General features: G+C 50.5%; 1 protein-coding gene across 1 annotated transcript; it reads left to right on the top strand.

Annotated features, from left to right (window-relative positions):
• The first annotated feature begins 32 nt into the window (after positions 1 to 32).
• Positions 33 to 27,082, top strand: CCDC136 (coiled-coil domain containing 136). Its single transcript, XM_032642871.1, is given in 21 exon segments — positions 33 to 138; positions 925 to 1,032; positions 2,560 to 2,814; positions 2,898 to 2,972; positions 9,076 to 9,363; positions 9,366 to 9,398; positions 11,615 to 11,726; positions 12,308 to 12,476; positions 12,726 to 12,866; positions 13,187 to 13,234; positions 13,236 to 13,346; positions 13,627 to 13,797; positions 14,208 to 14,393; positions 16,031 to 16,225; positions 16,692 to 16,766; positions 16,768 to 16,920; positions 18,417 to 18,920; positions 19,290 to 19,511; positions 20,591 to 20,872; positions 21,538 to 21,831; positions 26,736 to 27,082. Coding segments are annotated over 21 exon segments (3,591 nt in total). The 5' UTR covers positions 33 to 80; the 3' UTR covers positions 26,847 to 27,082.
• Positions 27,083 to 27,983: the final 901 nt, after the last annotated feature.

Raw genomic sequence — 27,983 nt, 5'->3', positions numbered from 1 at the left:
TCCGGTCCCCGGCTTCGCGGCGGCGGCAGCGACGGCGGCGTCGTCTGCTCCGGGCAGCGGCGGCGGCGGCGCGAGCGGCCATGGAGGCGGGCGCCGGGGCCGGCGCGGGCGCCGCGGGCTGGAGCTGCCCGGGCCCAGGTCAGAGCGCCCCTCCCTCACCACTCCATCGCCGCTCCTTCCTCTTCTCCATCTCTCCTCCCTCCAGACCCCCACGTCCTCTCCCCCCTCCGCTGCTCCCCATCTTTACGTCCTAAGTCTTCCTCCCTCCATCCCGCCTCCCACCCAGGCCCGGTCTCCATCTTTCCGGGCTGGGTCTTCCTCACACCGGCCGCATCCTCCCTGGCAGTCTCTCCCCTGAGCCCTCTCAGTCTCGTCTCTCCAGACCAACGGTGCTTCCAGCCCTGGGGGCTCCAAACCCTGCACCCGCTCGGAACCCCAACTATTCTGAGCGCGGGGCCGGGGTGGGGTGGACGAAGTCCAGGGAGAGAATGTAAGGGAGGGGAGCGGCTTCGGTGCAGAGCCCCTTCCCACACGACCCCTGCCCGCCATCGACCCCTTCCCCTTCCACCTCAGCCTTTCAGCCTCTTCTGTACTGGGTCGCGCCCTCTGCCATCCCTGCCCATCTCCCCCCTGTGCCCTCTGGGCTAAAGAGACACACACCCTTTATGCCTGTGCAAGGGAGAGGAGCCTGGAACGGCGGGGGTGCAGGAGAGGTTGGGCAGTGCAGGGCGGTGTCCCCGTAGTCCCAGCGTGAGGGGCGGCCTGGGGAGGAGGATTGCAGCTCTTGGCAGAGTGAGCCAAGTACTTCCACCGGGATGAAAAACCCAGGGCTCCAAAGGGCTAGAAGGTGTGTCCCTTCCCCCCGCCAGCTGCTCCCCAGCCGCCCCTACCATCCCACAATCCCTCCTCTCCCCCGTCTCACAGGACCCACAGTGACCACTTCAGGCTCCTACGAGGTATCAGAGGGTTGTGAGAGGAAGAAAGGCCAACGCTGGGGGTCCCTGGAACGGCGGGGGATGCAAGCTATGGAGGGTGAGTTTTCCCCAAAAGCTTTCTTTCCATCCCCCTCACCCAATTTCCCTTCACTTCTTCTTCCTCCCTCTGACCCCCAAAACTCTGAGCCAGGACACAGCCCTTCCCCCCAGTTCAGCTCAGTCCGCTCCACCCCTCCTCAGGGCTCAGGGCTTGAGGGAAGTTCAGGGTACATCCCTTTGGAGTCCTGATCACCAGGTAACCAGGTTGTGTGTCCCAGGGGAGCTGCCAGACAGAGAAAGAGGCCTTGTTGGACAGAGCTTTGAAGCAGCCTGTCAGCAGGGGGTTTGTTCTCACTGCCTCCAGACCCAGATCCCAAGCTGTCTCCTATTTTGAAAAGTAGGGAAGCGAGCATGTGAATTGTCTTTCTGGTGCCACCACCACTAACTTCAAATGGAAGCCTTGTGGCTTTGGTTCTCTAGGCTATCTTACCGCCTGAAAGAGGGAGCCTGGGAGCAGGGCTGGTGAGAAGGCCAACCAACCTCCCAACACACATGTATCCCCACCAACACCAGGAGCCTGGAAGGATGCTGGTCCTGTTTCCAGGACTCCTGTGAAGGGTCCCTATGCACACTCAATATGGACAGTCCTGCTTCCCCAAGGGGGACAGATGATGCAAGGGGTCCCAGATGAACCTTAGGCTGTGGTTATTGGACAAAGATCAGAAATTCCAAATTTTAAAACAAAGCAAACTATTACCATCCAGATAAGATTTTCTATTTAGAGGAACTGCATTGCAGCAAAGGAGGGCGTGCTCGCCAGCCAGAGGCTGAGGACTCGCACACCCCAGTTTCTTAATGCGTTAAAATGTCAGGCTATCTTTTACACCCAAGTACAACCTATGACTTCCCCCTTAAAACTGCCTTGTGGTCAGCAGGGAGATCTCCTGACACTCAGCAGGGAAAAGAAAAGTGGACCTGGTAGAAAATTCCAAAAAGACTATTCGATAGAATATATTTGAAAGGGCCCCAGTGTTTGTCCAATAAAACATTTAGAGTCATTTCATTCAGATGTTCTCTTTCTCTACCTGCTGACAGGCAACCTTTCTTATTATGGAAAGGCTAATTTCTCACAAGCCACCCGGATCATTTGTAAACTTTGTACAAACCCCCAAACTATAATTCTTGCCCTATTTGGCTTAAAGATACACCCAGTGTCTGAATCTTTCTTGACTTCTTGTCCTGCTACCCAGAGACAAGGATGGAAGAAGCAGGTATCCTTGTGCCAGCTTCACGTAGCTGAGCCAGCACCTGGCTGCCCAGTCTGCCTGAAGGCAGTACTTGGAGGCCACCAGGGGCAACATTGGTCCAGAAAGGGCCCGGGAGGGGGATGGGCTACCTCCAAACTTGACTCTCACACCTGAAGCCTCCTCATGCATGCACGTCCTGCCCAGGGGCTCTTTGGGGGACACCAGGTGGCACTATTATACCATCTCTGCCCTGGGACAGTGAGTTGGAGGGCCCTCTAAGGCCTGTGGAAAGGAAGTTGGCTCTTACTTGCTGGTGGCGGGGGGTGGGTCTCTCCTAGGGGAAGTGTTACTCCCAGCTCTCTACGAGGAGGAAGAGGAGGAGGAAGAAGAGGAAGAAGAGGTGGAAGAAGAGGATGATCAAGTGCAGAAAAGTGGCAGCATGGGCTCCCTGTCGGTTGGCAAGCACCGGGGCCTGAGCCTCACGGAGACGGAGCTGGAGGAGCTGAGGGCTCAGGTGCTGCAGCTGGTGGCAGAGCTGGAGGAGACCCGGGAACTGGCAGGGCAGCATGAGGACGACTCACTGGAGCTGCAGGGTGAGTGCCTGTGATGGGGTCGGAGGGCCTGGGCCCAAAGGCATTGGATCCCAGGCCTGATGCCAGCTTCCCCGTCACTGCAGGGCTCCTGGAGGATGAGCGGCTGGCCAGCGCCCAGCAGGCAGAGGTGTTCACCAAGCAGATTCAGCAGCTCCAAGGTAAATCCTAGCGCTCGGACTGGAGGGCAGGTGGTCATCCAAGTACTTTTTTCTTGAGGGTTTGGCTGAGGCATAGCAGACATAGCAGACCATCGGAACCGAATTCGCTACTTTCTCCTCATTTTCTTCTCCTATTCTTGCCCTGTTCTCCTTGCCTCTCCATCCTCCTCTTTACCTAATTTCCTTTCTTTTTGCACCTCTAACTGGCTCTTCTGTTCCCCCTCCTTCCCTTTCTTGCCCTCCCATTTCATTCCCTTTCCGAGGCTCTCTCCTTTTTCTCTCCTCAGTCTCTCCCCCTCACACCTGCATCCCTTTTTCTCTTTGTTCTCCTGGTCAGTCCACAGGTAGGTAGTAAGGTTGAATTCCAAACCAGATTGCTTTTGCCTGTCCCTCCAAGGGCATCATGGGAAGAGCAGTGAGCCAATGAGAAGTGACTGGAGGGGACTCTGCATCTTTTAAGGGAGGCAGATGAGAATGCTTCTTTTGCTCCCTAACACCGAGCTGGTGGCCCCAAAAGCCCTTTCTTCTAACACCCACGTGCCTTTGTCTGGGAAGCAGCAAGGCAGTCGTCCCACATTACACTGCGCCGACAAATAAAGAGGCAGGTTTTGTTACATCTGTGGGCTTTTGGAAGATTCCTGGGAGCTGTCCTAGAAAACTGCAGGGACTCTCCAGGGAGAACTGAGATCAAGCCAAAAGAGAAGTATAAATGGAAAAAAAAGGGAGGCCGGCAAGCAGGCCTGGAGAGGAGCAAGCCAAGGTGGGAGAGGAGGAGGGAAAGAGAAAGGAAAGAAGATGTAAGCAAAGGTAGATGCAGGAAAAGTAGACAATAAACAGGCTGAGGTGGGAGGGGAGGGGAAGGAGAGAAACTGCAGGAGCTATGTTGCTCAGGGAAAAGAGTGTGAGCATTGGTCTCAGGTCACCTAGATTCTTGAGCCCAGCTCTGCCACATAACAAGCTTTGTGATCTTGGGCAAGTCACTTTCATCTCTCTGAGACTCAATTCCTTAACTGTAAAATAGGGCTAATTTAAATGTTTTGTCAACCATTTATTGAGTGCCTGTATACTTGGAGGAACAGCTATGAACGAGATAGAGCAGATCCCTCCCCTAATGAAGAGTACATTCTAATGGGGAGAGGCAGAAAATAGACAAACACCACCAGTTCAGGTGGCAATAAATGCTATGAAGAAAATATAACAATATGATATGAAGAGATGGGGTAAGATGGAAGTTTATTTTATTTTATTTTATTTTTGCGGTACGCGGGCCTCTCACTGTTGTGGCCTCTCCCGTTGCGGAGCACAGGCTCCGGACGCGCAGGCTCAGTGGCCCTGGCTCACGGGCCCAGCTGCTCCGCGGCATGTGGGATCTTCCCAGACCGGGGCATGAACCCGTGTCCCCTGCATCGGCAGGCAGACTCTCAACCACTGTGCCACTAGGGAAGCCCAGTTTATTTTTGATATGGTAGTTATAAAAGTCCTCTGAGAAGAGGACATTTGAGCTAAGACCTGAATAATGAGGAAGATTTGAGGGACGTGCACACCAGGCAGATGAACCAGCAACTGCAGAAGGTCAGAGGCAAGAATGAGTTTCATGTGTTTGAGGGACAGAACAAAGGACATTGTGGCTGGAGCAAAATGCATGTGGAGGACTTGGATAAGAGAGAGTTCTGAGAAGCAGGCAGAGTTCAGATTACAGAGGGCCTTATAGATCAGCTGAGAGGTTTGACTTTTATTCTAAGTATAGTGGAAAAATATGGGAGGGTATTAGCCAGGGCTGGAGGCTGGCTAATTTTTTTTTTTTTAATTAATTAATTTATTTATTTTGGCTGCGTTGGGTCTTCATTGCTGCGCGCGGGCTGGTGGCAAGTAGGGGCTACTCTTCGTTGCGGTGTGTGGGCTTCTCATTGCGGTGGCTTCTCTTGTTGTGGAGCATGGGCTCTAGGTGCGTGGGCTTCAGTAGTTGTGGCACACAGGCTTCAGTAGTTGTGGTTCATTGCTGCGCGCGGGCTGGTGGCAAGCAGGGGCTACTCTTCGTTGCAGTGTGTGGGCTTCTCATTGCGGTGGCTTCTCTTGTTGCGGAGCATGGGCTCTAGGTGCGTGGGCTTCAGTAGTTGTGGCACACAGGCTTCAGTAGTTGTGGCTCATTGCTGCGCGCGGGCTGGTGGCAAGCAGCGGCTACTCTTCGTTGCAGTATGTGGGCTTCTCATTGCAGTGGCTTCTCTTGTTGCGGAGCATGGGCTCTAGGTGCGTGGGCTTCAGTAGTTGTGGCACACAGGCTTCAGTAGTTGTGGCTCGCAGGCTCTAGAGCGCAGCCTCAGTAGTTGTGGTGCACGGGCTTAGTTGCTCCCCGGCATGTGGGATCTTCCCGAACCAGGGCTCAGACCCATGTCCCCTGCCTTGGCAGGCAGATTCTTAACCACTGTGCCACCAGGGCAGTCCCCACTTTACTTTTTTAAAAGAGCACTTCAGCTACTGTATGGAAATTGGATGAAGAGAAAGGAGTCAAAACAGTGAATCTGGTCAGCAAATAACTGCAATAGTCCAGTCAAGAGATGATGATTGGTTGGATTAGAGGGATTAGCGCTGTAGAAATGGAGATGATTGAGAATGTAATTTGAAGTTGGAGTTCTCAGGACTTGCTGAATTGGATTGGGGGATAAGAGAGACATGAAAGATGACTTTACCTTGAGAAACTGAATAGATGGTGGTGTCATTTATTGGAATGAGGACAGCTTGACAAGGAACAAATTTTGGGGCTAGGGGAACCATTTAAGACACGTTTTCTACATGTTGAGTTTGGAATGGCTATTGACATCTAAGTAAATATATTAAGGAAGCAGCTGGATATATGAATCTAGAACCAGGGAAGAAATCAGGACTGGAGATATAAATCTGGGAGTCATTGGCATATAGATGACATTTGAATCCAAGGGAGATCACCATGAAATCACATGGAGAGATATAGAAAGAGGAGAGAAAAGGGTCTAGTCCCAGGGCTACTCTAGAATTTAAAAGTCCAATAGAGGAGGAGAAATGAACAAGAGACTGAGGTAGGAGGAACTACTGAGACATCTGATGACCTGGAAGCCAAGAGCAGAAAGTGCTTCAAGGAGACAGTGATCAGTGGTGTCAGAAGTTGCTAAGTCAAGTAAGATGGCCATTGGATTTGGCAAGATGGAGGGCTCTGAGACATTTCAGTGAAGATAGAAGCCTGATTGTATCGGATCGAAGAGGAAAGGGGAGGTGAAATGAAGAAGGTGAGTACCCATAATTCCCGCAGTCATGTCTTGAAGAGAAGCAGAGAAATAAGGGAAATGAAGTCAAGGGAGAGCTTCTGGTGTTTGGGTTTTGGGGGGATGGGTCACAGTAGATCATGTTGATCTGATGGAGGAAAGGATCCAGTAGAGCATTGGATCTCATCTGAGCGCGGGGATGGGGGTGGGGCTGCGGGTCTGGTGAAGGCGCCCAAACCCCACCTCGCTGGAGCAAACGGAGTCCTTGCGCACGTGCGTTGCCCGTTTCCGCCAAGAGGGGGCGCGCGCGGCCTCAGAGGTAGCTGGTGTTGAGAGGCCATTCCGGCCGCCGCAGCCCCTTGGGGGCTAGGGACCGGCTGGCGGCGGGAAGGCCCCCCTCAGACGAGACCACTTGCGGGGTAGGAGGGAGATTCTGGCAAGATGGAGGCCATAACCAGTGAGTGAGAACTGACTTCACTGTGTCCCCCTCCCCGGGTCTTCGGCCTCGCCCCGACGGCCCCAGCTTCACTGTCAACCGGCGCCAGCTCTTCGGAACCCTGGTCAGGCCCTTCCACGTCCCAGCCGGCCCGCCCCGTCCATCTTCCCGATAAGCCCCTCCCTGGGGCCTGTCTGCAAGCCCCACCCCTCCGCCCCTCTGTGTTTCTAGTTAAGAGCTTTCTGAGGCAGAGCGCGACCTTTCTCCGTTCCCCAGTGCATCTGAGAATGTCATTTTTTAGGGCTAGACCCCAGAGGAGGACCTAAGGGAGTTTTGAACCCGAACATTGAGGGCAAAGTGGGGAAGTAGAGGTTGGTGAGCCCTCCAACAGAACACCCACCCAGGCCTTTATCCTAATGGCCGGTTGACTTGTGTGTCCGTTCAGTAGTGGAAAGAGCAAGGGCTTTGTTTCCTTCAAACAGGAAGGAAGTCAGAGAATCTAAGTGGAGATGTTTGGACTTGGCACAGGGGTGATCGATTAATACTTGTCAAATAGACTGAAGAGAGGAGACAGCTAGGATGGTTGTAGAGAAGGAGAGACTGGCAAAGATGTGGCTGGAGCCACCCGTGTAAGGTTGGCAGGAGACCTACCCCCGTGCCACTCCCACCCCGTACCCTCACCTCCGAGACACCTGGTCCGCTCAGCATTTATGTCTGCAGTGTGTCCAAATTTTTATTCTCAAACCTCCATGTTCTGTTCTAGTTTTTAAAAAAATACCCGAACATGTAATTCTTTTTTTTTTAAACATCTTTATTGGAGTATAACTGCTTTACAATGGTGTGTTACTTTCTGCTGTATAACTAAGTGAATCAGCTATACATATACATATATCCCCATATCTCCTCCCTCTTGAGTCTCTCTCCCACCCCGAACATGTAATTCTGTACCCGTGGTCCTCAGTAAAAGTGTGTGGACTAGATGTATCCCTGCCTCATTTATGCATGAATTACAGCAAATATTTATTGAGTGCATTATGCTGGGTTCTCTGGCAGATCCTGAACCTGTAATGGTGAGAAAAACAGACATGTTTCCTGTCTTCATGAAGCTTACAAGTGGAGACCATTGTTTTATGTACACACACACACTGTAAAAAGTACAAGGGGCTATGAGAGCATTTAATGGAGGGCTTTGCTTAATTTTTTGCAGAGGTTGGGGGTGAGGCTAGGGAAAGTTGAAATCTGAAGGGTGAGTAGAATGAACAGGAGTTGGGGGCAAGGGATGGGGACAGTGTGCCTTGCAAAGAGTTTGTGGGAAGGTCCTGACCCTCCCAATCCAATCCTCACTAATTCCTGAATCCTGACTCCCAAATTTTGAATTCTCTGTTGGTGGCAGTGCCTTTTACTCTCGCTCCACTTTTAGTCTCCTGATCCTGGATGGGTACGTCTGTCCAGAAACGTTGAGATGCTTCACGGATACTGAGAGCTCTGACACGTTTCTTTTGTAAATTAAAACCTATTATAAAATATAGGCTTGTTGTGAAATGTCAGACAGCACTGATATATATGATGTGGAAAGTAAAAGCCCCTCTCACATGCTGTCTCATTCCTCGGAAGCAGCTATGCTGTATGGTTTAGGACATATATCTTTCCAGATCTTTTTCTATGTCTTTATATATTTGTGTTATATATTATACATATGAATATTTTTTGCAAAAATAAGATAATACCATGTATTTTACAGCTCATTTTTCTTCCTAGTTAGTATATTATGGAAACTTTCTCATGTCTTCTCTGTAGATCTGCCACTTTCTTTTAAATGGCTGCCAGTATTCTATTTTACCTTCTTCGGTTTAAGCTATCCCTTATTGACTGGCATCTAGGTTATTTTCCCGTGTTTGCTTCTCATGAGATGAACCTATATTTGAATTTCAGCTGTGAGCTCTAAATACACATTGTTTGGGGACCAGTACTTACACAGGCAGTTCATGGGAGATCTGAGGCTCTGTGAGTTCTAAGCTCCCAGACTGAATAGATGAGAATAGTCTGTGTAAATTTTTTTAGTAAGGGGCTTTTTGGAAAGACTCAGGGCATCAGTAAAATGCTGTAAATTAGGTTTGGTCTTTAACTGTCAGGCGATTTCATAGAAGCACTTAATACTTTTTGTTTGGAGGAGCCTAATTTGTTTTTCATGCCAAACCTCAAGATCTACTTTTCTACTGCACCTTGCTACATAGATTCACTCTGTTCTCTTCTTAGGTATTCCCTTTATTCCATATCAGGTGAAGCTATACTTCACTGTTGGGGTAGAGAGCAGGTTGTCAGGAGTTTCCAGATAAGAAATAAGTCTGCCTTTAACTTTGTGCTTCTAGAATATGGTAGATGAGTTCACTTGTCCTCTTGATCATCTCAAGATCGTCTTTGGGCTTTGCAGGTGAGCTGCGGTCTCTACGGGAGGAGATTTCCCTGTTAGAGCATGAAAAAGAAAGTGAACTTAAGGAAATAGAACAGGAGTTGCATTTGGCCCAGGCTGAGATCCAGAATCTGCGGCAAGCAGCGGAGGACTCCGCGACTGAACATGAGAGCGACATAGCCTCCCTGCAGGAGGATCTCTGCCGGATGCAGAATGAACTCGAGGACATGGAGCGCATCCGAGGAGAGTATGAGATGGAGATCACCTCCCTCCGTGCAGAAATAGAAATGAAGAACTCTGACCCATCCAATAGTTAAGTCTCTCAGATTTCTCTGAGATGCAAGGTATGAGAAAGCCAGCCCTCCTCCTGGTCTGTCAGTCAAATCAAGCAGAGGGAAATAGTACGCAAGAGAGATGGTGGAAGGTGGGCTTAGATCATGAATTGGGAGCCTCTAGAAAAGCTTCCATGTTGGATTCAAGACTGTAAGAGAGAAAAACTTGATGTCATATAACCAGTCCATAATGGTGTAAGAAATAGCACCATGGAGCTGTACCCTGAGAATTCTTCCTCAGAGAGCCATTGGGCATTTGTTGATTCGCCTATGCTAAAGCCCTTCCTGAAAAAGTTTCCATTTCTGGGGTGGGCGTATAGGGGCCTGTCACCTTGGAAAGCTTCCCACTGCCCTGGCATCATGTGCTTTGCTTGGGTCACTTTCTGTGTGGGTTGGGGTGAGGGGTTCCCAGTCCTGCTCCCAAGTCCCAGAATGCCCACAATGCTAATTTTTAGCCTCCTTTAGTCCTCCCCAAGTAGAAGCTTTAGGGGGCAGCAAACGAGAGCACAAGACAGCTGGAGAGGAACAGAGGTTATTTCCAGTAATACGTGAGTCCTCAAAAGCTTAGAGCTCTGCTCAGTCTCCCAGCTAGCTGCTAGGTTTCATGACATCAGAGCGTTTGCCTTTATTCTGAGGCTAGATTTATGATCTAGGTATTATAATGTGAGGCCCTGCACTAGGCCAGGTCAAGCAGAGGCAATCAACGAGGAATCAAAGAACTGCAAGTTTTCCCAGCTGTAGCAGGCCTCTCAGAAGCGCTTTTGGGCTGGTGTACTAGGAGAGGGAGGCCAGCACAGTGGGAACGCTTGGGCTGCAGTTAAACAGACCCAAGTTCAGAATCTCAGCTCTGCTAACTAGCAGGATAAATAGCCTGGTTATTATCTCCCTGGACCTCAGTTTCCATAGCTATAAAAATTGATTAATAAAACTTTATAGCTGGATGGGATTCTGGAACAGGAAAAGAACCTTAGGGAAAATGTAGAAAAATCTGAATGAAGTATAGAATTTAGTTAACAGTAAAGTACCAGTGTTCATTCCTTAGTCATGACAAATGTACCCATGGGAAGATGTTAACAGTCGGGGAAACTAGGTGAGAACACTCCCGGGGAATTCTGCACTATCCTTGCAACTTTTCTGTAAATCTAAAACTCTTCTAAAACTAAAAGTTATTTAAAAGAAAGAAAGAAAGAAAACCTTATATGACTATTTGGGGGATTAAATGAAATGCCTAGTGTATTGAAGGCACTCAGACACAACTGAATCCGAGGCTGGACTCATCAAGTCTAATGCTTAGCGCGTGGTTGGTTTTCATCAAAGATTAGTTTCCTTCCTTCCTTCTATGATAATCTGGAGTATGCCAAGGACTTTTGATTGGACTAAAGAGGGAACATTAGAAGTGAATTTCAGGGTGTTGAATCTCAAAGCAGGTAAGATAGGCCTTGTATTCTAATTCGAGCAAGCTGGTGTTCTCTAAATATCAGCAGTATTCTGAGAGAAATAATTCTTAATCATGAAGAAACAAAACAGATATGGGTGTTTATATTATCACAGCATTAAAAAGTATTGGTATCTGGAACTTAGGGACATGTGCTGGGACATTTCAACCAGATCTCTGCTGACGCCTGCGGATGACTTGTAGGTTTGGTCGGGGTGGGCTTTTTTGTCAGAGATAAAAGATCATTAGAATTCTTGGCCATGTGCAGGCCGATGGATTTGGTGTGGTAATAAAGGAAGTAAAAGGATGCCTGGGTTGTCTCTGAAAGCCTGGCACTGGCAGAATGACATCTGGCAGTTAACACTCTCAGCTTTTTGTACTAAAAGTGTAAGAGGAAACTAACTGTGAACAGTTGAATGGAAACTTTAAATTCAGGAAACCAAAAACTTACTTAAACCCTCGCAAGCTCCTAAAAATCTCAAGACTGTCTTGGCTGGTGTTTTTCCCCCTGCCACCCCTACCCAACCCCTTGGTTGGGGTTTTGAAGATGGGCACACAGGGCAATCTTCTGGGAAGTTGAAAAGAAGGGCAGCTAACTGAAAGAGGATAAAGACTCACTGCGGTGCAGAACTTTCCGGGCCCTGCCTTCTAAGCCTCTGCATGTGGTATCTCATCTGTCTTTAGAAAAAGAAACACTTCAGCTTTCTGCAGCCAGATTTCTAGGCAGGAAAATTGTGGGCTGGTCGTCAGTGCTTCCTCCCTGGGATCTCACCTCTCTGCCTGTCCTCTGCAGAAGAGTTGCAGCAACTGCGGGACCGCTACCACTTCCTGAACGAGGAGTACCAGGCCCTCCAGGAGAACAACAGTAGCCTCACAGGACAGCTTGCGGATCTGGAGAGTGAGAGGTACAGCCTGGAGGCTGGCGGGGCTCTTTAGGACTGGGCTTTTCCCTGAGTAGAACTGGTGAAGGCAGATGCCAGGCTAATGAGCCTCCCTCCAGTCCTGGTGAGCTGGTCCTTTCCCTGGTATCCAAAGGATATGGATGCTGCCAAGAAGTAGGTCTTGGGGTCCAACCCAGATGTCTCAGGACTAGAATTGAGTGAGTTCTAAAATTTAGTTTTCTTCCATTCTAGGCATTAGGTCTGGTTTGCTCTGCCCTACAGCAGATAAGAAGGAATTCCTTTGTTGTCCTCCCAGGCATGATTCAGTCTGATGGTATATTACCTCCAGATTGGAGCTGGCGTGACTCCAGGCCCAGCCTCGAGCCCGACTGGATTAGTACTCTCAGGGTCTCCCAGAGCCAGACATGCCTTTGCAGATTGAGGTGCTGGGGACTTTTTCTATAATCTCCTAGGTGTGTTTGAGAGGTGAATCACTATAGAAAGCTCCTTTTGCCTAAAATGAAGACATCAGGACCAAGCACACTTGGCAGGCGGTGCCGGGCAGAGCTCTCTCCCAAACGTGACTCTGGGGTTCTGGATTACAGGACACAAAGAGCAACAGAAAGGTGCCTGGAGTCCCAAGCCCTAGGGAGTATGAAGTCAGCAGAGTCTCAGACTTCAGAAGAGGATTTCCTGGAGCCGGATCCTGAAATGCATTTGTTGCGACAGCAGCTGCTGGGAGCTGAGGAGCAGATGCATGACATGCAGAACGAGGTAGGGAAAGGCAGGCCCCTTTACAGCCTCGCTCCCACCTTCTCCTGGCCTGTGGCCGCAGCATCTCCTTAGACACGAGGCTGACAAAGGAGGCAGGTGCTGTGGCAAGAGATAGGACTCCAGGGTCTCACTTGCTTGCCTTTTACTGAATATTCCGGTAAAAGGAATGACATACTCTGCCCAAGCCTGTTCCCAGAGAGCCTATGGTACCTGTCGTAAATCCTCCTTCCTGTTGCGTTTCCCACACAGTGTAAGAAATTGAGTTGTGAGTTGCAAGAGCTACAGCATCATCGCCGGACCAGTGAGGAGGAGCAGAGGCGGCTGCAGAGGGAGCTCAAGTGTGCACAGGATGAGGTGCTTCGGTTTCAGACTTCCCACAGTGTCACCCAGGTAAACACTGACAGGGGAAGGGTATCGGGGAGGGCAGAAGGGCCTACGTGGAGTCGCCATTTCCGGGGAGGATGAACGCAGAGGAAGGCTGTGCTCTGCTGACGCTTGCCCTGCAACCAGAGAGCAATTGGAGAAATCACACAGCATTGCATTCTAGAAATGGTAGGCGTTATCGAGTGTCTGCCGCAGAAAAGAAACTAAACCGTAGGCCTGTGGGAGTGCCTCAAGATGTCTGCGTCTGGAAAAGAACCGCTCCGGTCTGGAGAGGGGTCTGCTGATTCACGCGAGTAACCGTTCTTCCCACATCCTCCCCACCGCAGAGCGAGGAGCTGAGGACCAGACTCTGTGCCCTGCAGCAAAAGTATGATTGCTAGCCAGGATGAGCAGAATGAGCTCTTGAAGATACAGCTACAACTTCAGGCTGAGCTCCAGCAGCTCAAAGTTATGAAACCCACAGTCGTAGAAAGCCAGAGTGAGAAGGTAACAACGACCCGAGGTGAGGGGCCGCTTAGGTGCCAGAGGTTTGGGGGGGAGGGGGATAAGAGTTGAGTGCTGAAATAGCTCCAGCTGCCACCTGTGCGGCACCACAGGTACAGAACTCCAGCCGCCCTCGAGTCCTCTGTTGGGTGAGAGGACACCCGTAAGTGCAGGGCAGGGAGAAGTGGATTCTCAGACTGTCTGTGTCTGAGAGTGACTCAAGCAGAAGCGTGAGTGGGTTTAAGGATCCCAGAGGTACTGCCCAAGGCCCCTCCACCCGCAGGAGTTACAGTGCCAGCTACAGAAGCTGCAGCTGCAGTACCAGAACATCACGTGTGAGAAGGACAAGCTGCTGGCCGTGCAGCAGCAGCTGCAAGACAGCCTGCACTGCCACGAGGCAGAGGTGCAGCACCTCAAGGGCATCGTGGCCTCCTCCCAAGAGAGCAGAGAGAAGGTAAACGAAGCTTCAGGTGAGGGGAGAACGTAGCACGGCAGGGCCTCGCATGAGAGGACAAGTTCACAGGAGGAGTGGGGTGGTGGAGTTCTGTGGAGGAGCTGTCGATGAGGAGATAAAAAAGTGCTTCATGGCAACGTGATCTCAAAGGGTCACGATGCGCTCAGCTTCCTTCGATTTTAAATCAGAAAGAGCTGTAAAAAGGAAGCCGCTTCCCTTCCCCACCTTCCAAAAGAGGAAGTCCCAGGTCTCTGTATAGAGCCTGTTAGGGATTGGTCCATCTCAGGTAGTCCCCGCTGGGATGAAACTGGAACTGGAAAGGACAGGACCCTTTAGTCCCTGCCTGAGAGGAGAGAGTGCAGCCATGGGGGCTTCTGGGATGATGGCGGGATCTGCCTCCCCTGCCCCAGAATGCAGAGATGCACGCCCAGCTGCAGGAGATGAAGTGGCTGTACCAGACCAGCAAGGATGCACTGGAGCGGCAAAAGCACGTGTATGATCAGCTCGAGCAGGACTTCTTGCTCTGCCAGCAGGAGCTGCAGCAGCTCAAGACCACCCAGTCCATCCCAGAGGACAAGGGAAAGTGTGCTGATAAGGTAATTGTAATTAAGAGAGGTGAGATCTCCTGAGCCTTGGAGAGAGGGGGTATAGAGGCAAAAGATGAAGTCATCCAACCAAGAGGCTTGATGGACTTCCTGTCCAATCACAGATGTATGTGGAAAGGCAGAAAACAGGCAGAGCCCCATGCTGTTAACTTTAAAACTTTGCCTTGACCTTGACTTTGAGCCCAAGCCACAGCTTAGTAGAATCAATACCTCTGGATCCAGTCTGAACACCTGAGGATTTCACACATGATTTCATGTGTGTAGACACTTATACCTTATTGTTAGAACTGTAGTGATATCTTGTCATTCGTGGAAAAGAACATAAACATAGGCCCATATACACAACTATGATTGTTAGAACTAGAAAGAGAAGGTCCAGTTTTCTGAGGCAGATTGTAGGTGCTCTCGTCAAAAGGCATGGTCTGTGCCCAGAGTGCTAATTGGGTATTAGAAGGACCTAGGCTTTTTCAGGATTTATTCTGTGACTTCAGAATAGTTAAATTCTAAACTTGAATTTTACCCTCTTTAAATTGAACAGAACACTACTCTTATCTCACTTTCTTTCAGTAAAAAAAATCCTGGTAGTGATAAATAAGGCCTTCCTTCTTCACTTACCCTTTTTTCCATAGTGTATAAAATGCAAGTCATTATTAGTTAGCCTTGTTGAGTACTTTCAGCTCCTGACCACTGACAGGAAATGGAAAAATGTTGAAGCGTGATGCAAAAAAGGTGTAAGATTCCAAAAGATGGTGGAGCTAGTCGCCTTCTGCCAGAATACTCAGTAGCTCCTGCCACAGCCAACAGTAGGCTATATCCCCAGGGAAAGGCCTTCAGAAGACAGAACTGGGGACGTTACATGGGCTGCCCCAATAGTCCACCTGCCTTTCTACAGCCAGGCTCACTCCCCCGCCCCACCCCGCCCCGCCATTCCCATTCCATTTAGAGATCCAGGGGGTCCATAACTTGCTCATCACTTTCTCTCCTAGTGGAAGAAACTATGGGAAGGGAGAAGCATGTTGGCATACAGAGCCAGCCTCTTCTCCTCTCCTAAAAGAACATTGAGATTAGTTTGATACTAGAAGATTTGGGTTTTTGGAATCATGGGATGATTTAGTCCTCTCAACCCAAGTTCAGTAACAGCTCATACTTCTCTAAAGATTCTTAAAGCTGATTATGAAAACAAAAGTGGGGAAAATTAGGGTGAAAGTAAGTCCTTATTGGTAAGGAGCATAGTTACAGAAACAACTGGAGAGTAACAGGAACTAGAATTCCCTGCAGGGTGGGAAAATAGTATCTACCAGAGGAAATGGAGGTGGGGAAATGAGAAGGGAGGGGCGCTGATAACCTCCCTCGAAAACTGCCCTCAGAAAGAACTAGTAGGCAAAATTTAGAGCAGAGCCAAACTTCAGTCCTGAGCAGCCTGCTGGGGTTCGCATTCAGCATCTAGGCCTGTATGGGTGCAGTGCGGCTTGGGGTGATCAGTCTAAGGTGACTGCAGGGTGGGAGACCCTGGTGAATCACAAGAGGTAAGAGAACACGGAGTGCTCTGCTGACCGCATGGGGCAGAGAAACGCCGGGGAGCCTGCCTCCCAGAGTAAGCACCCCTGCGCGCCCTGCCCCGTCCACAGTGTGACGCACTGCTCTTCAGACTGACAGAATTGCAGGAGAGGTACAAGGCCAGCCAGAAGGAGGTGGCGCGGCTGCAGATGGAGCAGTGCGAGCTCCTGGAGAGGCAGAGGAGGGTGCAGGAGGCGCAGGGCCAGCTGCACGAAGAGCTGCACAGGCTCACGTTCCCGCTCCCCAGATCTGGTCTCTTCCACAAGGTAATCACAGCCAGCGGCTGCTGCTAGCTGTGAGGAGCTGCCCAGATGTGACTGTACTTGGGAGAAGTAAAAGGGGTGGGGGATGGAACTTTTTCTCTTCTTAACCAACCACTCCTTACTTTCTCACCAATCTCCTCAAACAAAACTGTTCAATATAGCTGATTAGGGCTCTAAATCTTAAAATACATCCTATACTCTGGAATCTGTCCAGCATTTTATATTTAGATATTCAGTCCGTCTGGAGAAAATGTACTTGAAAGCACTTTGCAAACTGCAAAATGCATCCAAACATATGAGGTCGTTACTACTCAACTAGCAGGTCTCCAAAGAGAGACTCCCCTGCTGTCCCAGATGGGCTGTGCAGAGCCAGCCCCCCTAAGGGAAGGGTCCCAAGCAGGAAGGAGGCAGAGGTCTTGCTGTGTAACCACCACAGTTCTAGCCCTCTTCCTTCCACTCTGCCTCACAGAGTCAGGAGCTCCTTACAAAGTTACAAGACCTGTGTGAACTACAGATGGTCTACCAAGGCATGCAGGAGGAGCAGAAAAAAACTGATACAGAATCAAGAAAGTATATTAAAAGAACAATTAGAACTGCACGGAGCGCTGCAACGTTTCAAGGAGTCTGATTTCCGGGAAGTGTTGGAGAATCCGAAGGACTCCAAATGGCCTAAGTCCTCAAAATGTGGTCATAACAAGGTAACTATAGCAAGAGGCAGGGAGATAGTTCTGGTGGCAACAGCATTGTAGGGAAAGGGGGCGCCACAGAGGGGTTCAGAGTTCCGAAGCCCTGTTTTGCCAGGCGCAAGGATGAAGCTAAAGCTCCACCCTCGCAGCCACTCAGGGGCTCATTAAGATGTGGCTTTAGGTACGGCCTTAGCTGCTCCCTCAGATGGATGCCCAGTTGAAGCACTGTGAACACTTAGAAACCAGAGGACCTGGAAGCTTGAGATCTCCTGATAATTTGACTCAATCTCTTCAGCATCTCATTTTCCAGACGTATTTGGAAGTAGATCACCTTAGCGTTTGTTTGGATCCCTTAGGACTGACTCTAAACATGCCATCTTTTCCTCATGAACTCGGTGGTATCGAGAAGGAAGCTTTCCAGGGACCACACATCTGTAACCTTTGGCGTTCTACATGAGGCACATCTGAGGCCATTTATTTCCAAGGGAAGAATTCCCAGCATGTGGGGTTCTTGGTACTGACCTCACTGTCTTCATTGGAACTTTGTGGCAATAACAGCCTGGTCAGAGGCGTTGGACTAGAGAATCCATGGGTCTCAAGCACCAGCAAGTGGTCATGCCTCTGAGGTCACACTGAAGGAGATTTCTAGACAAGTCTGTTCAGGGTTGGGAGATGCATTTGGTCTGAGGCCTCAGTGGGGGCAAGGAAGGGCAGGTAGACAGTTTCAATTCATTGAAATTGAAGTTTATTCAATTTCAATCTATTTGTTCAGGTATTAGCCTAGACAGGCAGATAGATGTAGGGAATAGTGGAAGTCCAAACTGAGATTTGGTCAGATTCCAGGGGTGTCAGATTTCAGCCTGGATAGCAGACACCAGGAACCAGGTATAAAATATTCCCTTAACCAATCAGATCGCATCCTGGGCATCAGCTCCCAAGAAGCCAGGCCCCGAGGGCCTGGGAAACATGCCCAGGGGCCAGATTCAGAATTGAGGCAGGAGGAGTCCCTCACTACGACAGGGACTTGTAGTGAGACCTTGATTCCAAGTCTGCATCTTCTGAGGAAGAAGTTCTTCATATGCTCATATTCAAGGCCAGGGCTGATTTTAGAATTGGGGGTGGCGGAGGGGACTGAGCCCCAGAGGTCAGGATAATGGATACACCTGACTGAGAAGAGGGGAGGGGAGGGAGCCCGAGTGACCTTGAGATCCACTCAGTGCTGCTTCCAGTGAGATAGGAAGTTACCAGAGCATATGGAAACCAGCAGAAATGGGAGGCCAGAAATCGTGGACTATCTGTCCCAGGGAGATTTTCTCCAGTGAGCAAAAAAATTGACACACCGCCAGTTACCTGTAGGCAAAGTCAAAGATCTAGGCTGTGGTGAGACGGGAGGGTAAGGTGTGCAGTGCTCTGACCTGTGCTCTCAGACATCCGCACCAGGAGGGGTGCAGCTAGAAGGACCGCAGTGTTTAGGGTAACGGTGCTGTTTCCCCGCCCACTCCTGGCAGTCCAAGGTGATCATCACCCAGATGCAGGCTCTGCAGGAGCTGTACGAGGCCAGTGAGGCTGAGCAGGAGCTGCTGCAGCAGGAGCAGGAGCGGCTTCTAGAGGAGCGGAAGAGGCTGCAGGCCGACCTGCAGCTCTGCCTGGAAGAAATCCACATGCTCCAAGTCCAGTCCCCTTCTGTGAAAATGAGCCTTGAGTCCTACAAGAAGAGTTACGGGACCACGGCCACCAGCAACGAGAACTGTCGCAGAGGTTGTAACATTGATGACAACGAGAGCTGTCACGAGAGTTACAACAGCAGCCAGGCCAGCGAAGAGAGCCTCCTCAAGAGCTATGACAGTAGCACCAGTACCGGGGAGTCCTGTGGGAGGAGTTACCGCAGCAGCAGCAGCAGCAGCATTGCCTATAAGAGGAGTTACGGCACCAGCAGGAGCTCTGACACCTGTCACAAGAGTTACGTCAGCAGCAGCATGGACGACGAACTTGCTGATCCTGAAGATATGGAGGTAAAAGTAACCAGATGTCAGGTCAGATAGGGGAAGAAGGTTCTTGTCTTATTAAGAGAAGTCACGGGGAAGGGCACAAGAGGTGAAGTGGGCAGTGGGCTCAGAGCTGAGCAGGGTAACTAACTTACAGGAAATGAGGTACTCTGCCTGCCTCATACGGAGATGCTCCATCTGGATGGAAGTCTAAGATTCAGGACTTTTCATCAACACAGTCATGGTGCTCTTTCTGGGAAGAAATACAGGATTCCCCCTGGGCAGCTTCAGATCCTTGTGGCCATTGTTTTGTACCCAAGAAAGGGCCTAGCGAAGAGAGTGGGCGGAGTGCAGGGGCTCCTCAGGGTGCCGTCATCGCTCCCCTGCCCTCCACAGCGCTTTGAGGACACGGTTGCCAAGGTGTTGATCAAGCTGCAGGGGGTGCAGGCCATGTACCAGCTCAGCCAGGAGGAGCACGACCTGCTGTGGCAGCAGATGAGAAACCTGCTAGACAAGCAGAAGAGGCTGAAGGAAGAGCTGGATGCCTGCGAGACGGAATTCAGGGAGTGCGTGGAGTGCCTGGAGAAGACCGGTGCCTCCCCACATGAGGAGCACGAGGTAACTGCTTTCAGGGAGGCAGGGTTTCAGGTAGGAGTCCCTAGAGCCAGAGGAGGTCGGAGCCCTTTCAGAGAGGCTGAGGAGAGAGAGAGGAGCTCATTGCCAGCTCTGTACAGTTGCCCTCCTCCTGGTCAGAGGGACAGAGCAGGGGCTGAACCCCAAGAGGCTGGGCAGTCTGTGGTGCCACTGACGGACGTTTCTCAGGCGCCCGCTGTGCTGGGACTTACTGATCATCAAGACTCCTTGAATGATTTTTTTTTTCCCCTTTGCCACATCTGTTCTCCTTTGTCCTAGAGCACTTCTATAGAGTTGTATTTTTTTTACCTCCGATTTTCTTTAGTTGGTGTGTATTCCACCTTGTCTCTTCTCTTCAACTAGATTGTAAGCACCTCAAGGACAGGGCTGTGTCTTCTCTTGGATCTCTCATAATGCCAAGCAGAGTGCTGTGCGTCCACTAGGAGTGGGACAGAGGGCATTGTCCCTGACGAAGAGTAGTCCTCTGTCCAGTGGGGGCCACTGTACGCATGGGGGAGGCTCAGAGAGCGAGAAACACGTGGGCCTAGGTTGCTTAGTGTTGGTACCTGCCCCAGAAGGCCAAGATGTGCTGCCAGAAGCCAGGAAAGACGAAACCAGGGAGTAGGGAGCAGGGTTGGCACTTGCCTCCGTTTCCAGGGTGAGGTGCAGGAGCCCAGGTCCAGTCTCAGGAGTACAACACAGTTCCTATAGTAATGATGGTACCTATTAGAGAAATAGCTTGGGCAAAGTAGGAGTTCCCATCAAAAACTACTACGTAATAAAGCCCCACGGTTCAGAAGGGGTTAGCCCTTTTGTCATTCCCCTGACAGTTCACAGTAAAAACATAATTTTAGTCATCCTTTTTTGATCATGTTAGATGTAAGTCATCAAGTGCCTCAAGTTAGGGAGAACCTCTAAAACTGCTTTAGAGGCTCATTTTTAACAGTTTAATGTTTTCTGTATTATCTACGTCCCCCTGGGCTTTAGCAGGGAGATTTCTGAAGCAGGGGCCAGGCTCATCACGTAGGCCCAGCTGTGAATAACTGGGCCTCCACTACCAACAGATCAAAGAACTGCAGGCCAAGCTGCGGGAGCTGCAGCTACAGTACCAGGCTAGCATGGATGAGCAGGGGCGGCTCCTGGCCGTGCAGGAGCAGTTGGAGGGGCAGCTGCAGTGCTGCCAGGAAGAGCTTCACCAGCTCAAAGAGAAGAGGTCCTCTGTTACCGAAGAAACCAAGGGAACGAATGGCAATGAGAACGTGAATAAGAATGCCAGTGGGGTTAAACGTAAAAAGGTGGCCAAGCCAAGCCTGGAGAGTTCTGAGGTCAGCTGTGAGAGCAGAAAGGTGAGTAGTAACCTTGGTAGCCAGGTAAGCAGAAAGTTAAAGGGGATCCTAGGAAGGAAAATCACCTTCACCACCATTCCGACCAGATGAGGTACTTGCAGAGACGCTTCTGGGATCTCTAATGTGTCTAGAGTAGTTCTGTCTTAGTAGCAGTTCGGTACTTCCTTTTCCTGTGAGGTCAAGGGGAGAGTGGAGTACAGACCACTCAGACCTGGAGCCCCGAGGCTGGATGACTGTTTCAGTTAGACCAGTGCAATTTTCTGGGGCCCCTGTTCTTCTTCTTGGGTCACATGCCCAAGAGAAGGACCAAATGGATGGAAAGAGGGGGATTTACTCAAAGCAGTTGTGTACATATAGGTGGAAGAGGACTGGATAAAATGGGGGGTCACCAGGCAAGGGTAGGAAGCAGCAGTTGAGGTGCAGAATCTTTAGCTCTGGGAACAGTTGGAAATGGCTAATGGCCAGATAGATGTGGTACGGGTCCAGAGAGGCTGGGTGTGGCCACCCTCCCCACTGTGCGCGGGACATCAGTTCAGTCCCAGGACACAGTGCTGTCTGTGCGCTGTGGGAAGCAGCGTGTTCTTGAGGTAGTTAAGCATCGTCATGAGGGTAGGCATCTTCCCAGGTAACAGCATCCCCCATCCTGTACTGCCTCCGCCCCGCAGAGTCTGGAGGTGGTGCTGTACTACAAGGCCAACCATGTGGCCTTGGACGATCAAACGAAAGAGGAAATAGAAGAGGAAACGAAGGAGACAATTGAGGACAAAACAAAGGAGTCCTGGGATGAACTAGTTTCTGAGCCATCAGGTCCTAGAGAGGTTAAATTCAAAGCAGACCAGGAGGAGAGAGATGAAGAGTTCCACAGCCAGGAGGGTAAGGAAGAAGGCGACGACCAAGAGGAGGAGGAGGATGAAGCTTCAGAGGGAAGCATCCCCCTCAAGCCTTCTGAGAGCAAAAAGGTAACCACAGCCAAAGGCAGGATCATGTGGGGAATGGGCTCTTGGGCGCGGGTGCCCAGCATTCAGGTGTGACCCAGCCCTTGGATGGAATTCTACAGGAGTAGAGGCCAGCAAGCTCTGAGGCATCGCACTGGGGAAAAATGGAGGTGGAGGTGGGATTGGAGAGAGCAGTCTCTGCGGGAAAGGCTGTGGAACTGTCTCACAGAAAGCACCTTCTCTGGGAACCGGGGCGTGCCGGTCGGAGTCCCGCCTCCTCTCATTTATGTGGTAATAACCCTCGTTACTCACGTCAGGAGGGTTCTTCGCCCTCAGCTAGCACCGCACCACGCATTTCTGTCAGCCTGGGCAAGTCACCCAGTCCTGCTTTCCCGAGGTGCCCTATTAGGGCTGACCTCTGTTGCCATGAGGGGTGTGGAGAGGCTGCTGTCGCCTGCCGGGCTCTATGTAATATTACAGGGCATGAGAGTGGGGGCCAGGGCCGATCGGAAGTGATAGAATGTTTCCGTCTCTACAGCAGAGCTGTTGGCCGGTCTTGGGAGACCAGCCAGAGGTCTGGCCCCTTAGTTACCGGATCTGGAGAGGTCGGGTGGGAGTATCCTGGGTAATGTACCAACTGCACAAAAATATTTCAGTATTTTAACAACTGGCACATCCATACAGGAACATACTAGCTGAATCTCTGCCCTGGTTGGAGTTAACCGGGGGCTCTGAGTTCCGAAGGGTTTGAGTAGTACCTGAATAAGTCCTCAGTTTGCAGTACAGGTTCTTTCTGTCCTTTTAAACACCGGGGAAGAAAATAAGTCTCTTGTGGTGGGATGCCCCAGTCATCTCGAAGTTATCTGGAATTTTCAGCAGTTCAGTCAGTTCAGTCTGCAGCACTGGCTAAGGACCCAGTTACAGTTCTCTGTCAACCTCATGGCAGAGAGCCATTGTTTAGGACGTGAAAAGTAGGAGTAACCACAGCCCCTTCCCCAGTGTTCTATTTCTTTGAATTCTTCATACCCTGCCACATGCTGGTTCAGAGCCTCATAGATTACCTGGCCTCATGTGCCAGCTTTCTAAACACGAAACTGGATTTTTCTACATCACAATCAAGTACATTCCTTGTGTCTGCATATGGAGGCGTCCCTTTGCCTCAGTGGGTCCTGCATCTTTTACAGGCAGCTCTGCTGGCATATGTATTACCGCCTGCAAATTCATTTTCTCCCTGGAAGATGGTTGCAGTCAAGAGCTCGCCCTTCTCCATCGTTAGCTTGTTTTAGTGCGTTTTGTCTCACAACGACAGCATCAGACTCCTAGGGGGTGTCCCAGAACACTGAGACTTGGTGGAACACAGCCAGAACACGCGGCTAACAAAGGGACAGGTGGCCTGGCAGGAGGCTGCCCTTCCTAGAGTGACCCAGGCAAAGTAGTCATCCTGCTCATCCGGAAAGCCCAGCTTTACTCTCTGGAGCTTCACTTTTCCAGTTACTGACCTACAAGAAAGGTCTAGGTGCAGATAACCCTTGCTTGACAAGGTATAAGAGGGATATGACAAGCCAAAAATGTGGCCCCGAATTGGACCTACGCCGCTGCTTAACCCTTGCAGTTTTGCATCTCCCGTAGGCGACCCGCGGGAAGAACCAGGCCCGAGTAGCGGAGGAGAAATACCGCTGCTCTCGCTTACCTGTTGTTTAACCTCTTGATCTCTTTCCCTTTTCCCTTTGTTTTATCATCTTCATTATCTGTTGGATTCATGTGTTTATGTCGTTTTATACCATCTCTCATCTCTGGTCTCTCCTCGTGCCTCTTTCTCATTTGATATGTTGCAGCCACCCCCTGCCCCCAATCCCCCCATCTTCTCCTTGCCTCTCGTAGGCCTGGTGGTCATATTGGCTTTGCTCTGGTGCTGGTGGGCTGAGACTTCGTCCTAACGCAGGTACTGGTATTGCGTCCCCTCCTTCTGAGGGATAGAGGGAGGGTGCGGGTTGCCCTGGCCTCTCGGTCATATCGGCTTTGCTCTGGTGCTGGTGGGCTGAGACTTCGTCCTAACGCAGGTACTGGTATTGCGTCCCCTCCTTTTGAGGGATAGAGGGAGGGTGCGGGTTGCCCTGGCCTCTCCTCTTTCCCTTTTCTCTGAGCCGCTTGCTTCTTGCTTCTGCCATTTTACAACAGGTGATAGTCAGGTCTGAGTTTTAGCCCTGGCTTTTCCTTGGGCTACTGCAAAGCCCATAACATCTCAGAGAATGTCTCCCTAACCTGTACGGAATTGGAATGCTCGCCATTGACATAGTTTGAGTTTCTGTACTCTGGCTGGGAAAAATTTGAATGATCCCAGCACTGTGGCTACTTTCAAAGCTCCCTCGACTACTTCTGATGAGCTGATGTCTGACTGCAGGGCTGGCCTGGCTGCTCTTGGTCTTTGTTTAGCCCCAGAGCCAAGCTCTCACTACGGTCACTGTGCAGGATGGCAAGATAAGGAATCACTGCCTCCCGACTTGGGTGAGAGAGGAGGTCTGGAGAGTTCTGATCCCCAAAGGTCATTGGTCTGAGGAGAACCTCGATCTGTCCTTCGGCCTTGGCGTCAAACTCTTATCATATTATATACTTTCTACTGAGAAGTTCTCTGGTTTGGGGATTCTAGTCTCCAAAAACTCAGAACAAGAATGCCACATCCCTTTTGGGGGTCAGATTCTATCGTAATCGGCTTCCCAAGCTAGGCTTTCTGGAGAGAATGTGGTATTGGTGAGAAGTTTCCACTAACCAGAAATGCAGTGTTTTCAGGGAACCAGACTGATATATTCTGGGCACCAGTCCACGTAATCTGATCCGTCAACAGGGCACCAAATTCAGGAGGCAGAATGTAGTCTCATGGCCCAAGGTAGAACCCTTCCAGACCCATAAACTATTCTCTCTTGGCCTGTTTTGGCTCCTTTCCCACGTTCCCCCTGCCACTCCCACGCCCCCACCCTCTCTTCTCACATCCCTGTAAATGGAGTGTAGTTGGCTCACTGCATAGGTTCAGAGTGACCGCTGGAGCATTTGTGGGTAGCGTTTATCACTATTTCCTTTTCTGTCCTGCCTTTTTTCCTCCTCACTTTTTTTTTTTTCTCTTCAACCCTTCTCCTTTCTTCTTTTAGACATTCGAGTTACTCACCACGGTCAGTCTTTAACTCCTTTGGTGAGAGGGGTCTCTCCCTGTACACTCCCAGGTTTCTGGATCCGTGTGGGTTGAGACCCAAAGCATTCAGCCATAACCTTTCACCAACTCAAACCCAGCCGGGCCTGACCAGAGTGAGAGGAAGGAACTCCTGGGTAAGCGTCCTCTTGGAGGAGCCTGTTATACCCAGAGCCTGGCTACGGCCCAGCATGCAGCTCCCATCCAGAAACTGAGGCAGCAGAGTAGAGTAGAAAGTGTGGCTGACAGGCGGGCAGACATCTTGGGTGAGTCTGTCTCTGTTTCTTTGAGCTTAGTCCCAGTGGGCAAAATGCATAACCTGAACATTAGTTTCTTCAAATGTAAGGAAAGGATGATAAATCCTCTGGCTTCCTCATGTGAGGAACAGATGAGTTCATTTATATGAAGTACTTTATAAATGATAAAACACCACATAAATAATAAAAAGAGCATACTCTTACATAATGCATACTATATGCCAGGCACTGTTTAATCATCTGATAAGTATTAACTCATTTAATTCTCACAATAACCCACTGAGGTAGCTATCATGTTACGTGTGATAAAACTAAGGCATAGAGGGGTTATGTAATACAGCCAGTAAATTGTGAATCAGATTCTAAGGACTTAATATCAGCATCAGATAAAATTCCAATCCTGTTTCCCCTTATCGTCTCTCTTCATTGGTTGCTCCCAAGTAAGTAGGAAGACACCATACAGCAGCTTCTTCGTGCAGCCTCAGATCACGTTAGCTCTCTGATAACTAATATCACATTGCTAGCTTATTTCATGCATTGTTTATAAAAGCCTTTTGCACATATGCTAAGCGTTCTCTCCCCTTTCTCTGCCTGCAGTTGAGTTTTTGGATCCAAGGCAGAATGTTCCATTCCTCTCTATCAGATCTAGTCCGTTGTCCACTGTTCTCACCTGTGAAGCCGTGTGTTTATTTTTAATCTTGACCCTGTGGTTTCAAAGTGCTCACTTTTGCAGCCAGCTTCACCTCATCCTCAGGGGTGACCCCCCACCTTCTTACCTTCACCCAAGTTACAGGTGAGGGCGAGCCTCTAGAGTGTTCCTCTCCAGTCCCTCATCCAGCTTAGCAGTCACGTACAAATGGTTGTACAGCAGGCTGCCATCAGCCTGCTCTTTACTTCTCCTGTTTTCTCCAAGGAGGTGTTTCAGTGACCCTGGTGTTTGCCTCCCTGGGCCAGTGACCAACTTCCTTCAGTCTCCTTCAAGGACATCATTCTCCACAGACGGTCTGGGCTGCCTAAGAACCTCACGTTTGCTGTACTCTGGTGCACTTTCTTCGCTCCCCCCCACCCCCAGTCTTATCCTCCTGAGTTCACTTTTCCTCCGTCAAGCATTTAATGATGCTGCTGCATTTCCCAGGGGCCCACATTTACCCTCTTTTCCTTGCCGTGGCATCTGATCCTTTGCTGCGACCGTTTGGATTCTCTGAAATCTGCTTCTGAGTTTGCTCCTACACGCAGGAGCTGGTTCTTCTCACCCCCCGGGGCATGAATAGAGGCAGCCAGCTCAGGTCATCCACGTAGTGTTGTTCCAGATACCTAGTGGTGCCAGGGCTAAGCCCACATTTGTCTGCAGCGGTTACCCAGGAGATAAGAGAGACTGGACCATTATGATGTTTCTGAGGTATCTCTCCAGCACCAGTCGGCAGGGCATCTCGAGCTTAGGGAGGAGTTCAGAAGGCTGGGCACTCACCATTTGTCTTTGGTCTCCACAGAACATGTTTGGGATGTGGAAGCCTATGGTGTTCTTGGCCCTTGCAGCTGTGGCTCTGTATGTGTTACCCAACATGCGGCCGCAGGAGACAGAGTCCTGCCTCGTGGAGTGATGGCAGGCCTGGGCCAGCCGAGGAGGCAGATCCGCCGTGGCCACTACCCTCAGCTTTGGGCAGGACACACTGTGCCAGAGCCCCCACCCCACCCGCGTGTTCCATGTGTCCCCATCTCCTTAGCCTCAGCCACTCAGGCCGGAAAGGCTCGTTGTGGGGAGCTGCTGGCTCCCATCTCCTGCCTCGTGTAAGAACCTGGGTTCCTTGTAATTAAACATCAGCTGAATCACATGAGACTTTGTGGCTTTTTATTTGTTAACTACCTCACAGCACAACCAGAACAGAGCAGTTCCCCTTTAACCAGGTGCTCACTTAAGGCTCTGGCTCCTACGTACCATTTCTCACCCTACAAATGACTTCAGAAATGAGGCTGAGGAAAAAAAAGAAAGAAAGAAAGAAATGATGCTGGCTCCTTGTGCTGCCAGCCGAATCGCAGCTGGATTGGTCTGTACCTACTAACCCTAATCTCAAGGAACTTATCTAGGCACAGAGAAATGGGATGATCTGGGTACTTGTGTGACGGGGGGGGCAAATGACCTGCCGTTGGGTGTCGTGCCCACATCTGTCTACTGTGGGAAGGGTGCCCTGAGAAGATCTGCGTGTGGGCCTTCGTTCTTATGAGTTGTCGAGGGATTTGCTCTCGGAGATGACTTAATCATCACTCAGGGTCCCAGCAGCAAACTGAAGGGAGTTCCCTGGTGGCCAGGTGGTTGGCATTCCGGGCTCTCACTGCCATGGCCCGGGTTCAATCCCTGGCTGGGGAGCTGAGGTCCCACAAGCTGCGCAGCACAGCCAAAAAAAAAGGCTTTCATGTAAGAGTTGTTAATGAACAGATTATGTATGGAAGGCAGTTAGAACCACTGAGGAATAGTGAAGTCCCCAGGCACCAGCAACAGGGGGAACTGGCTACCGTCGCAGGCCTGAAGGGGAAAAGGGAGGAAGCAGGAGCTGGAGGCCTGGCACGGGGCCCCAGACACACATGGTGGCCATGGGGGGGGGGGGGGTGGCCCTTATCAGAGCCATGAGGAAGTGGGAAGTTGATGTGCTCCCCCCACCCTCTCTTCCCACTCTCCAGTTCCCTGTTGGTGTGTCTCATTGGCTGATCCCAGCTGGGAGCCAGAGAGCAGAGATGCCCAG

The sequence above is a fragment of the Phocoena sinus genome, chromosome 9 (genome assembly GCF_008692025.1).
Source record: "Phocoena sinus isolate mPhoSin1 chromosome 9, mPhoSin1.pri, whole genome shotgun sequence".
In the NCBI taxonomy this organism is placed as follows: domain Eukaryota; kingdom Metazoa; phylum Chordata; class Mammalia; order Artiodactyla; family Phocoenidae; genus Phocoena; species Phocoena sinus.
Note: the sequence above shows the minus strand (reverse complement) of the source record. Positions and strands in the feature narration are given on the sequence as shown.